Raw genomic sequence first — 13,843 nt, forward strand, 5'->3', positions numbered from 1 at the left:
CATATCCACTGATGATAACTCGTGTATTCGGGGCATAATCGGCGGTGAAACTCCCATAGCCGGCCGACGCTATACCCAAATCTGGCGGTGAAAACTCGTATAGCCAGATTGACAACTCACAAATCCGGCGAACGCGAAAAGATCTTGGGCGTGAGCATTATTTTTGGAGTGGATCGTCATTGATACGTCCATTCGCGTATCGGCCCTCCGGCTTCCTTAAATCAAATGCAATATTGCTTCAAGCTCTGGAAGTGGAAGGTACGCATTCCGGTTGGAAGAGGCGTCCAAACGGAGCTTACTTGTGAGATCAACTACAATTGCTCCAACGGCTCGACATTTTTTTGCACCACCAGCAGCTTCATCTTTTGAAATAAATTACCCTCCACCCTAAAAAATGGACGTTCTGGGCCTGGGTGGCAGGACTGCGAACTGCTCGGCGGCACCCTATTTCCGTAGTCTGACCGGAATAAGTGGTGACTTACCCCGAATGAAAAAACGAGACAGATGTGTATGCATGCAATTTTATCACTGATCTAGGGGTTTAGGGTTTATCAATTTTATCACCATATTCAAATGAAGAGGAGAAGACACTAAACAAACTCCAAGGGATGTGTGTAAGGAAATCAGCAGGGCTATCGATGTTATAGGCCTGCAACCGGAGGACATCCACGATGTCGTAAAGAAATCCTGATTGGGAGTTATATCAAAATGATACAAGATGTTTGTATCTGTAATCGAGGTTATGCGAAAATCGAATCCCTTATTGCGAATATTTTGTGAGATTAATGATCAAGCACATCAAATCATTGGAAACCAATCATACGAAGGTATTATAGGAGTTGAAGGTCGTATACTTGTCATACCGAAATTGTTTGACACCAATGTCGAGGATATCAGCAGTCAAGACCTATATCAAGAAATACATTGGGTCTTAATTTCAATAAATTATATCCTGCCTTTAATGGTGCCTTTATTGTGTAAATAAATAATCGAGATCTCATCATAATCTTAAATGTACATCTATGAATTTTATAGAAAATCCATTAAATTTTAGATTCCTTCCCGGAACAATGCCCATGTTGCGCATGTTGTGATGATTCCTCCAAGAAGGTAATGAGTGGAAGTATAATGATGTAACTTAGAGATTTTAACTTTGTTCCCAACAACGATTGTGATTGTTCTTAGCATTTATGTTTTTATTATGAATATGATATACGTTTCATATATATATACTAAGCGGTCATAACTTATCCATCAACTGCTTCAACCCTCTGACAGAGTCTCTGCTACACATAATGAACAAATCTGATCTTTTGCTGTATTTCTTGAGTCGTTTGTGCTAAAACCCAAGACTGATAAATGCTGCGGCTGGCTCGAGGCTGGTACTTTCCTTCTCGGCCATGCTTCTTCTTTAATGTTGTAGGTGAGCAGTTATTGCGCAGAGCTCGGATCTGATCTTCCTCCTCCTTTGGGAACACAAACAGGCAAAGGGTGAAAGGACACTTATGGCGGTGGCGTGAATAAGCCGACTCCTTGTAAGTCCTCTATTGCGGCTCGCTGCTGCTGCACGGCAGTTGGAATTAATATTCCAACACTCCCCTTTTAATTTCAACTGTTGGGCGTTCAATCATACCCACGCTAGTGCTAACGCTGGCCATTCCTTGCACTTTAAATTATGCTTCAATACTTGACTGTATTTGAAAATCATGTCTGTCTTCAACAGTAACACAGAAAAAATTCTTGAGAAATACCTTAGATTCTTTCTTGGCTGAGTCTTCACGCTGCTGGAGAAGTTGTTGCTGCAAGAAATCTTTCCTTCAGCTTCTTTGACACTTCAAAGAGCCTGGACTAGCTCTGATACCATGTTGGAATTTTCTGATAAATTCCATAACAGACAGACAAAAATTGCTCTGTTTTTGCACTCTGTTTTTTGCACAGAAAAACAGAAAAAATCGTTTGCTGGAAACGGTGTTGCAGCAACACAGTTTGGTGTTGCAGCAACTGAAAAAATTAACTTGTATTCATAAACAGTAAACCAACTGATATAAGTTCGTCTTCCTCACATAGAGGGATTTTCACAAAAGATTTATGCTGAAAAGCATCTTCCTCTTGACAGAGGGATTACATCAGGAACGCTTCAGTTCCACAAACCAATTTCTGCTATCTCAGAAAATTACAGTTTCAGCCACACAGGCTGTTGCTGAAACACACAGTTTCAGTCACACAGTCTGTTGCTGAAACACGTGTTTCAGCATCTGGCAGACAGTTGCTGAAACACGCCTGTAGAATGCATTGCTGCTCCAAAACACAGCGAGAGCATCTTCCTCTTAACAGAGGGATTCACCAAGGACTGTGCTTAAGAGCACCTTCCTCTTGACAAGGGATTCACCAACATGCCTTCTTCAGAGGCACTTCAATCTGTGTCTACAAACAGTTGCTGTTACAGCAACGGGCAGACAATTCTGAAATACACAGACAGTTGCTGTAACACGTGTTTCAGCATCTGGCAGACAGTTGCTGAAACACGCCTGTAGAATGTATTGCTGCTCCAAAACACAGCGAACACAAAGAACTGCTGTTCATTACATCTTCCTCTTGCACATACGCGCTGCAGCGTATTGCCCTGCAAAACTTCACGCTGTTGCGTGCTCCCCTTTGCTCTCTACTGCTGTCCCAGCGCTCTGTCTCAGTAACTCTGTCTATCACTGTTGTTTATCACTGCACTGTTGTGCATAAAACAACTTCTTCTAACCTTACGCTGCTGCGCCTCTCTCTTACTTTTCAGTCCCTGCACTGCTGTGCAAGAGGGCTTCATTCATGTGAGCTCGTGCTGCTGCACATTCTTTCTTAAACACACAGAAATTACATTTGAGCGCTGCTACGCTACATTGCAGAGCGATTAACACTGTTGTGGCTCTACACATATATAGTGCAAGAAGCGGTCATAACTTATCCATCAACCGCCTCAACTCTCTGATAGAGTCTCTGCTGCACATAATGAACAAATCTGATCTTTTGTTGTATTTCTTGAGTCGGTTGTGCTGAAACCCAAGACTGATAAATGCTGCGGCTGGCTCGAGGCTGGTACTTTCCTTCTCGGCCATGCTTCTTCTTTAATGTTGTAGGTGAGCAGTTATTGCGCAGAGCTCGGATCTGATCTTCCTCCTCCTTTGGGAACACAAACAGGTAAAGGGTGAAAGGACACTTATGGCGGTGGCGTGAATAAGCCGACTCCTTGTAAGTCCTCTATTGCGGCTCGCTGCTGCTGCACGGCAGTTGGAATTAATATTCCAACATGCAGCCGGAGGACATCCATGATGTAGTAAAGAAATCCTGATTGGGAGTTAGATCAAAATGATACAATATGTTTGTATCTGTAATCGAGGTTATGCGAAAATCGAATCCCTTATTGCGAATATTTTGTGAGATTAATGATCAAGCACAGCAAATCATTGGAAACCAATCATACGAAGGTATTATAGGAGTTGAAGGTCGTATACTTCTCATACCGAAATTGTTTGACACCAATGTCGAGGATATCAGCAGTCAAGACCTGTATCAAGAAATACATCGGGTCTTAATTTCAATAAATTATGTCCTGCCTTTAATGGTGCCTTTATTGTGTAAATAAATAATCGAGATCTCATCATAATCTTAAATGTACATCTATGAATTTCATAGAAAATCCATTAAATTTTAGATTCCTTGCCGGAACAACGCCCATGTTGTGATGATTCCGCCAAGAAGGTAATGAGTGGAAGTATAATGATGTAACTTAGAGATTTTACTTTGTTCCCAACATGAATATATTTCAGCGATTGTTCTTAGCATTTATGTTTTTATTATGAATATGATATACGTTTCATATATATATATACTAACGGGTTAGTGTTTATTTTATTTTTTCAAAAATATTTATATAAAATATTTTATTTGAATTTTATTTTATAATATTTTTTATTAAAAGAGAATATTATAATTAATTTTGAGATATATTTACACTTATATTACACTAATTCATCTTAATACCAAATCTAGCAAGCATCGAGAGGGATCAAATTTCTCGAGGTACAAATTTATTTTTTGAGTGCAAAACTTGAGGAAAGGTTTGCAGGTTGAGAGATTTGGTCTCTCTCGGCACTTGATAGATCTGGCGTTAAGATGGATCTAGAATGGTTTCAGTCGTTTGCGGTCATACAAAATTTGCCCAACATGTAATTATTTTGATAATTTTAGATATGTTAAATATGTCTAAGATTAATTTGGTCAATTTACTTTAAAATTTTCTTTGTTACCTCAGTTTGTTGAAATGAGAGAGACTCTTAGTAACTTGAATGATGAAATACAAATTTTAAGTGCAAAGTTTCAATGTACAATTTATATATATAGAAAATGTGAATACTAGGAATATAGCAATTACAAACAATCTTCATTGCAATCAATCTGAAACTATTGTTTTCCATTTTCTCATATCGATCATATGAAAAGAGTAGTTGGAATCATATACCATTCCAATATTTAACTCGAGCTATTGTACTAAACAACATACCTTGTCCCTTCTCTAATATTAATAATAGTTTTCTCCAAAGTCAATCATTGTGACTTATGGACTATTAAACCCCAAATAATTTTCAATGGTAGTTATTTTCTATTACCGCATTTGAATGCAAAGTAATTAACAATGTTGAATGATGGAAAATAGGAATAATAAGAATGTACCCAATTATAAATTCAAGTAAGCAAACATTTTATTTAGGATGAAAATTCCAATATTGTATTTATGGTTGAATAATTTTTATGTGCTTACACTGAGAGAGCGTGTGTATGTTTTGGGGGTGAGAAGGAGAGATAAGGGGAAATAGAGATATAGATGGGAGGAGAGGTAAGAAGAGAGAGGCAAAGACAGGGAGGGAGGAAGAGATATGGATATGGAGAGAAAAATGTTAGAAAGAGAGAGAAGGGGAAGAGAGAGAGAGGGAGGGGAAAGGAAGGTGGCATAGGGAGATATATAGATATGGAGAGAGAGTGTGTATGTTTAGGGGATGAGATAGAGAGATAGAGAAGCATAGACAATGGGAGATAGAGATGTAGATGGACGAGGTAGAGATGTGCTTACACTGAAACCAATGCACACTATTAATCTAATTACTTTGAAATTAATATACACCATACATCTTGTTGCATCAAATCAAAAATCAACATCTACACTAAAATCAATGCATTTAGTGGAAACAATCAAATAGGGTTAGAAATCAACATCTAAACTGAAATCAATGCATCTAGTGCAAGCAATCAAATAGGATTATAAATCAATATCTACACTAAAACCAATGCATCTAATGCAAGCAATCAAATATGAGTAGAAATAAACATCTACGTTGAAATCAATGCATCTAGTATAAGGTATTAAATATGATTAGAAATCGACATCTACAATGAAATCAATGCATCTAGTGCAAGCGATCAAATAGGATTAGAAATCAATATCAATTTTTTGATAAATGTAAATATATGATCATTAAAATTTTATTTAAAAAAATATATATTTAAAAAAATATTTATGTTTTATAAATAATATTAAATTAATAAATAATCTAGTGATATAAATCAATATATCCTTAAATCTTTGTATATTATAATAATACAACAACATTATTGTTTTTTAAACAAAACATAAAACAACAATTCTTAATATTTATCAACAAAGATGAGTGAGAAGTCTATAGTTTGGTTTAATAGTTTATTATTTAAGTTTTTTTTATGTACATATCATTATTTAATATTTTATTTTTTGATATTTTTATGTAAATAAAGCTCAACCTATGTCATATATATCAAATTATTCAATAAATGAGTACATTCACTAAATCTGGTCGTGTATAAAAACACTAGATGGGAGATGTGGGATTATCTTCAACTTCATAAGAAAAATCCAAACAAATTTTGATTGGAGTTTGGAGACAACTTCTAACAACCAAGTGGAAGGGTATGCATTATTTCAAGGTCCCTCATTGGCTCAGGAAAGCGATTATATCCAATATTTTAATTTTTAATCATAGGGGACTCCAATTAATATAATTATTGGGAGGATTATAAGTATTCTTTCTCAATTCTCTAAATATCAATATTATCATGTTTTAAGGATCAACAACATCAAAGAATACACAATTAAAACTAAGAAGTTAAGCTATATGGGGTCATTAATAGTTAATGATCAACTTTTATTTTCTCCTATCCCATGAAATTTCAATGGCTCACTCAGGGCTTGGGTGGGGACAAATATATCCACACCCATTCTTCAAAAGGAAATGGATCATAGGTTGGAAATGATCAGGAAAATATTGTGATATGAGGACTTTCCCCCTGCACGTGTTGCAGTTCCAAGACATGGTCGGGAAAATATTGTGATCTGAGGACTTTCCCCCTGCACGTGTTGCAGTTCCAAGACAACACAAATTTACAACCAAGATGGTGAGATTCATTTCTCTACATGGGAAGGTCAGTGTGGCATTCATTTTGCAATCATTGGCGATTTGGTTCCCACGGTAGGAGGGGATATAGCCTACCACCATACTTTTCGCATGAATTGGATCTACAAAAAAAATGCTCCATAATAGTGGAAATGCAGGAAATGAAATCCAAACTCCATTCTGCACAATGGGGGGAGAAATGATTTGAAATTTGAGGGATTTCTTGGCTCTAGATCTCTGTGTGGGATCTATCAAGTCAATCAATAAGTAAATATCCACTTTAAGGTATGATTACTTTTCTTAATTTATTCCATAGGTCCTGGCAACCTCGATTCTAGTTTAAATTTGAGTTTAAGTCTAGAATTGGTTCTTTGGCTCTATGAGGAAGTTGGGGGGTCTACTGTTGAAGTTGGTTTCCTTGGGAAAATATTCATTGTGTACCCTATTCTCCTTATGGGGATGTTGTGCGCCCCTTGGGGTCCAGGGATGAAGTCAAGGGTCGAGGTGATGTCCTCGTCGGTGCTTTCAGGGAACCCCCATCAATCTCGGCCTTCCAAGGAAATTGGTTTTTTGGTATGATTAATGTTCTCCAGGGATTTGGAATTTGACCCTTTTGATAATAAAATGTTGTCCCAACACCTGGGTTTACTTTTTGTTGGTTTCTCCCTGTCCCCTCCCAATCGGTTTCATGGTTCTATAAAAGCTTCAACAATTGGTCTTCATGAGATAGTAATAGTCGGGGATTTATATGGAACTTTGAGAGGGGTTGTGGAACTGGGGTGGCTTATAGCATCATTGGTGCTCAACATGTGTATTGTGGTCTATCAATTCTTATCTTGGCATTGGGGGTTATTTTGTCTCCTTAGTTTTCGCTTCACTCCCCCCTTGAGTGGACTTAGTGGTGCATTAAGAGGCCTTTCTAGGCCACCTTTGTGGCATAGTCCCAATTGGCATGATAACATGGTGGCTTATAGTGCAATTGGTTTTAGAGTTATTTTTTGCCTTCTTTAATATGTAGAAATTAGATTGGGAAAAGGCCCTTTCTAAACTACAACAAGACATTCTACATCTTCAACTCTAATATAATCAAACTGCATCTTCGTTAATTGTGACTATGTAATTATTTATCAAAGAGAGAGTAAAAATGCAGGCCATTATGGATGCGTTGGCAACTCAACGAAGGATAAAAATGTAGGCCATTGCAGAGAAGCCGACAGCGCTTCAACAATAATTAGTGGATCTCCAATCTTTTTCAGGTTAGCTCCATCACGAAGATTCTTCCTCGGCATACTCCTCTTCTCTAGCTATGGGGTGTGTCATAGATTTAAATGTTCTTCCTTCTGAAGAATCTGAATAGGCCATTATTGCTATCCCTTCCCTTTCTCATATTTTCTTGTAGTTCAATCGGAGAAAGATTTTGTTTTTCTAAACTTTGTTATATGGGAGTGTCTCCAAACACATATTTTTCACATTAATATAAATATTTTTTGTTCTAATTCAAAAAAACACTACTAACATATAATAAGTTTTTTTTATTAAAATATTTTAATTTTTTAATGAATTATTTACTTATTATAAAAATGCAACATATGTTCTTTCCATATAATATATTAAACAAGAGTAATAATTGTAATGCAACATAGTCCTTTCCTCTATTTGTATGCTAACAAGAGTAATAATTGTAATGCAACATAGTCCTTTCCTCTCCTCTATTTGTATGCTAATTAATTGATTAAAAGTTGTGCGGAATGCTCCACACAATGAAAGCAAAAATCTCTCCACACAAAACTCTTTGCACAAGCTTCAACTATAATTTAATTGGCAGGCTTACTCATAGGTTAACAACACGTGAGTATGGATAGAATAGTTTAATAAGCTCATAGGTAATAATAATTGATATTCATATGAGTGTACTTTGGCTCATGAACAATCGTTAATTCAGCTTTCAAATTAATCATCAATGAATAGAGGTAACTCCATGGAGTCTAGAAAATTTTCCACGTAAATATTTAATTATGAGTAATATTGACGTTTTAATACAAAGGCGACAGTGTAAAAATGAATGATTTACTTGCACTGAAACTCGTCCAACTCATGATTTTGTGCTTTGTTCATTATGTTTATTTATTTTTCTACGTTAGAATATTCTCATTTACGTACTGGTGACAAGAATGGAGCATTTCCGACATTATGCTCGTGTGACTGCATTAGATATAAAAATTTCCACGAATTGCCACTGAATGTGAATACAAATAATGGCGCGGAACTTTGTCATAACAAGTGGGGATCCCAAGATAGACATAAACGATGGAAGGAGCAAAGTGACGAGAAGGAAAAAGAATGAAGTGGGACCAATAGAGGATCGCTATGCATCACAGTTTTCCTCAGCATAGCGGAAGATCTCTGGGAGGTGACTGGAGACTCAAAAGAGCGTCAGGTCCATTGTTAACCACAAACACCATGGCCAATCCCCATGTTATGTGCACGTCCAAGTGGCAGTGCATCACCCAAGCGCCTGCAATAAATAATGATCACCATAATTACCACTATGCGCAAAGTAGGATCCAATATTCAGGACACCAGTACAGAAGGAAAGTGGAATGCTGTGAAACAAATTAAATGCTCACCAGGATTGTCAGCCACGAATCTTATTGCAGCCCAGCCATTGACTGGAACGTTCACAGTGTTGCGCATAGGAGGATCCACCAGGTTGAACTTCTGAGGATCGGTTTGTGCATTATAATTGCCAAAGCCTGCTCCCACGATGTAGAAGTCATAACCATGGAGATGGATAGGATGGCTTTCACCCGCAAATATATTGGTTCCTTGAAGAATTACTTGCACCGTCGAGTTATATTTAAGAACTTTCACTCTTGTGGCTTTCACAGGGGACCAGAGGCCTCTGCTGATGTTCTGTGCGGTATAATCAAATCCCACGGAAGGGATATCAGGGAAGTCCGTGGAGAATACTCCTTTCATGCCAAAATGCTGAGCTTGAAGGATGGAAGAAGTGGTTGGCGGGACAAATGATATGTTATTCATACTTGCTGCAAATCTTGATCCGTTGGGACCTCCACAAGACTGCCCTGGACATTTGATCAACCCCAAACCGATGGTGTAGAACAGATTCTCCTCCACACTCTGAGGAACGAAGACTGGGTGGTCGTGTGAGCCCAAGCTTCTAAGACCATTAGCGAAGCTAGTAGCACTGTTGGTGTCGTTATAGAATGGAAGATTAGGCATGGCTGGAGTTGAAGTCTTAGAGCTTCCCTCGTATTCTAAAATGGCAGTGGTAGTGGTGTTATCGAAGGGAATTCCTTGTCCGCTGGAATATGCTCGAGCAGCCATGTAGTATCTACCTGTAGCCTGATTGGCAGTGAGAAGTATGTCTGTTGTCTGGCCGGGGCCGAGCATCAGAACATTCGTCTGAAAAGGTTTTGTATACAAGGCATCCACAGCGACAACTGTCATTGTATGGCTAGCAATGGAGAAGAATAGGTCAGTATTGAGTGCAGCGTTGATAACACGTAGAAGATTAGTTTCCCCACCTTTCATCGAGACGCTAAAGGTATCTGCAAGTTAACCATCGTTTGCCATTAGCGACCAATCATTTGCGAGCTTACTAAATTCGGAAATATCTGAATAGATTCAGTCTAATGTACCTGAAGTAGAACATTTGTATAAGTCGCCTGGTTGTCCATTTATAGTAAATGCATCTGAAACGTTGGGGGCAGCTCCTGTTCGGGTTGCTTGATTCACAACATCCATGGGATTCCTATTCCACCATTCTCCTGTCAATGCAAACAGGGTCAAATATTTCAATCGCATTACAACTTAAATTGAAATGGTGCACAATTAATATTTCTAACAGAAGAACATAAAACATTGAATAATGCGGCAGTATACCTAGAAGAATGGGAATCTGGCGATGCGGCCTGGTAAAGGTAAAGGGATAAGTGGTGTCCAGCCTTGGCAAGATGATCAGGGCTCCATACACAGTAGCTCGAAGCCATGAACTGTGTGCATGCCACCATAGAGTCCCTTCTTGACCAGTGATGGTGAATTTATATGTGTAACTTCGCCCTGGGCGAATGGGGCATTGTGTTATAAATTCAGGTCCATCGGACCACCCTGTGCGAAATTGCCGCACTCCGTGCCTGTAAATAGAAGCATAAACAATTTATTCCTTTTAAAATTATGCATTAACATCAATATGATGCAGTACTACTCGGTGGGCTAGAGACGTACCAATGAATGGTAGCGTTATATTGCGCCTGGTTGTGCACTTTCACTTTAAGTTTGTCTCCGTTTCTAACATGCAGCGTAGGACCCGGGAACTGTCCGTTCACAGTGATGATATTGTGTGTCCCACATAACCTTTTAACAGGTGTAGATCGAAGCTGAATTTTGCGATTAACCAGCCACAAACATCATTACTTTAAATTGACATGACTAGTGCAGGTGACACATATTCAATGAACCGAGGCAACTACTAAAAATAATTTCCCAGAGAAATTAGTGTGAAAGAATTTACGATGTGTGTATCAATGTTATTGACAGAACGGCCATGAAGTGCATCCATAAAGCAATCAAATAATACCAGAAAAATCTCCCGCAATATAGCTCCTTTTTCTACCAAAATATAATATACGTTTACATGGAGAATATTGAAGGTGGGAAGACATACAACGAATATGTGAGTGTGTAGCTTCGCCGAGACCATAGCAGTGAACAAGGTTAGGCATATGACCATCTCCACAAATCTGGCTGCAAATGGCTGCGCGGACAGATGTTGATTGAACGCCTCCATTGCCTATAGATTGATTCACCAGAACGATCCGAACTTGAAACTGCACAGAATTGAATTGACAGTTGAAGAGGAAGGGACGAGATAGGCATGGATCACAAAATTGCCGAGATCAAGTATTTATAATTATCAATTGAACTCAGTTCAGTTCAGTTTGGTGATTGGTCTATGTTCGAATTGTTAAAGTCATTATAAAATCACGGCAAAAGCTGGTGAAGCTGAAAGTCGTTACAAAAAGGCTAAAATCGGTGAGCTGAACTCCAGATTAAAGATGAAAGCACACTCAAACCGTTGTACAACATCCGAAAGGTCTGTTCACTCGATGACGGCACCACCCCAGGGAATCGGGAATCAATCATCTGACCTGCCATCCATATGTGATCTTTGGTGGAGACATGAAGACTATGTTCATAGTCTCTCTAATCATTTCTCCCCATTATTAATTATGCACAACATCATGTACCGCAAGAAGCAACAATGAAAGTTCCACAAAGATTGTTATCAAATTTTGTGTGCACGGAGAGGGTTTAAATATCTGATTAATTATATTGTTTTAGTACGTTGAAATATCTTTGTAAAGAAGTGTTGATTTTAAGTCCGATCATAATAATTATTCTTGTAAGTTAATTGTAAACAAATAGTACATTCAAAATAATTATGAAACGACCCATGATCATTATGGATGGTAAGGAAATAATAATAAAGAATTTAATGGATGGTAAGGAAATAATAATAAAGAATTTAATATGATGGATGGTTTTTATTTAATTAAAATGAGAAGTTAATATAAGATATATTTTTTACTTTAAAAATACTTTAAAAAATTGTATTTAATGTAGAAGTATTTAATAAATTGTATATAACTAATATAGGTTTATCTTAACCCTGGAGGGATCAAATCTCTCTAGGTGCAAACTTTTTCTCAAGTTTTCCACTCAAAAAAGAAGTTTGCATCTCAAGAGATTTGATCCCTCTTGGCGCTTGATAGATCTCGGGTTAAGATGGATCTATGTTTGTTTTAGTCATTATCTCCCTCTCTATCTCCTTCTCTCTCTCCCCTTCTCTCCCCCTTCATCTATGTGTCTCGCTCTCTCTCCCCCTCTTTCTCCTCTCCTCTCTCTCTTCCCTCCTCTCCTCTCTCACTCGCTCTCTCTCAATCTCTTCCTTGTCACTCCCTCTCTCTCTCCAACTCTATCTCTCTGTGTCTCTACTCTTCCCTTTCTCACTCTCCCCCTCCAAATCCATCTCTCTCCCTCCCTCTCTCCTTTTCTCTCACGAGTCCTCTCTCTCTTCCTTCCTCTCTCTCTCATCTCCCACCTCCCCCTGTTTCTCTCCCCATCACTCTCTCTCTCTCTCTCTCTATTTCTTTCTCCCCTCCAACTCTATTACTATCTCCCTCACTCTCTCCCTCACTCTCTCCCTCTCTCCACCCTCCCTCTCTCTCATCCCTTCTCTCCCTCCCTCTCTCTCCTCTCTCCCTCGCTTTCTCTCCATCTTTCCCTTTTCACTCCCTTTCTCTTTCCATATCTATATATATCTCACTCTCTCTCCCTTCCTCGTCCTCTCCCTCTTTCTCTTTCTTTCCCTTCTCTCCCTCTCTCTCCTTCTCCTTATCTTCCCTCCCGCTCTCCTTTCTCGCTTACTCTCTATCCATCTCTCCCTTGTCACCCTCTCTCTCTCCAACTTTCTCTCTTGATGTCTTTCTTCTTCCCTCTCCCTCCAACTCCATCTCTCTCACCCTCCTTCTCTCCTCTCTCTCAAGTCCTCTCTCATTCCTTCCTCTCTCTCCCTTTCTCTCCCATCTCCTTCTGTCTCCACCTATTCATTATTAGGATGAGGAAACTTTCACGAACATTTGTAATGCTTTGGGTCAATATATTGATTGGGTCGAGACATAAGAAGGAATGTGATATTTTGTTTGAATTTGTGTTGAAGTGGATCTATATAAGGGGCTACCAATAGCAATCAACTTGTATGTAGACAATTGGATTCATTATCAAGGGGTACATTAAGACCGACTACCATTAAAATATAATATTTTCCATGAAGATGGGAATTTTCCCGTTAGATTTCCAAGGAAGGAAGAGACATAGAAAAATAATCAAGAGAGTGATTAATGGCAAAAGCTAAAACAAAGAAAGGGAGATCTAAAGGAGAGTGTGGCTACAAAACCTTAGGAAGGAAATGGATCAAGATTTAAATCCCCCTATTCTCCAAAGAAATTAACCACTACAGATGAAGAATCTTCCTCAGATAATCTCAAGGGTCCTAGAGGGAATAAATTTGAAGCCCTGAACCTGGTATATGAAAATGGGAAATTCTGGATTTGACCCATTAAGGGAATCCTCTAGCAGAATCTCATCACGTGAGCTTTGAGCATCAAATTGTTGAGATGCCTCCCTTAGAGGATATCCCTCTTTAGGAACAAGTAGATACGAACAAACACACTAAAATGGAAGAGGAGGAATTATTTCACTGTGCAAAAAATACAAGAATCCCATGAGGATCTTCTACCTTTGGATCAACAATTGAAAATTAGAAGGTGAAAGGAAAAATAGAGAAAAAC

At 38.4% G+C, this 13,843-nt stretch overlaps 1 protein-coding gene across 1 annotated transcript; it reads right to left on the reverse strand.

Annotated features, from left to right (window-relative positions):
• Positions 1 to 8,521: 8,521 nt before the first annotated feature.
• On the reverse strand, positions 8,522 to 11,352 carry LOC149193332 (laccase-12-like). Its single transcript, XM_089406578.1, has 6 exons — positions 11,158 to 11,352; positions 10,719 to 10,870; positions 10,377 to 10,627; positions 10,133 to 10,261; positions 9,098 to 10,042; positions 8,522 to 8,985 (listed from the first exon to the last, which is right to left on the reverse strand). The coding sequence occupies exons 1-6, from the start codon at positions 11,278 to 11,280 to the stop codon at positions 8,855 to 8,857; spliced, it is 1,731 nt and encodes a 576-aa protein (XP_089262704.1). The 5' UTR covers positions 11,281 to 11,352; the 3' UTR covers positions 8,522 to 8,854.
• Positions 11,353 to 13,843: the final 2,491 nt, after the last annotated feature.

The sequence above is a fragment of the Pinus tabuliformis genome, chromosome 2_2 (genome assembly GCF_031772625.1).
Source record: "Pinus tabuliformis cultivar Carrire ecotype Pingquan chromosome 2_2, CPIR1, whole genome shotgun sequence".
Taxonomy (NCBI): domain Eukaryota; kingdom Viridiplantae; phylum Streptophyta; class Pinopsida; order Pinales; family Pinaceae; genus Pinus; species Pinus tabuliformis.

Bases quoted from the DNA above. Each gene is read 5' to 3' on its own strand.
- LOC149193332 (XM_089406578.1), bottom strand. From the start codon at position 11,280: ATGGAGGCGTTCAATCAACATCTGTCCGCGCAGCCATTTGCAGCCAGA. The intron at 10,871-11,157 runs GTATGTCTTCCC...CGCAAAATTCAG, and splicing joins TACACACTCACATATTCGTT to CTTCGATCTACACCTGTTAA. The intron at 8,986-9,097 runs GTGAGCATTTAA...TATTTATTGCAG, and splicing joins ATTCGTGGCTGACAATCCTG to GCGCTTGGGTGATGCACTGC.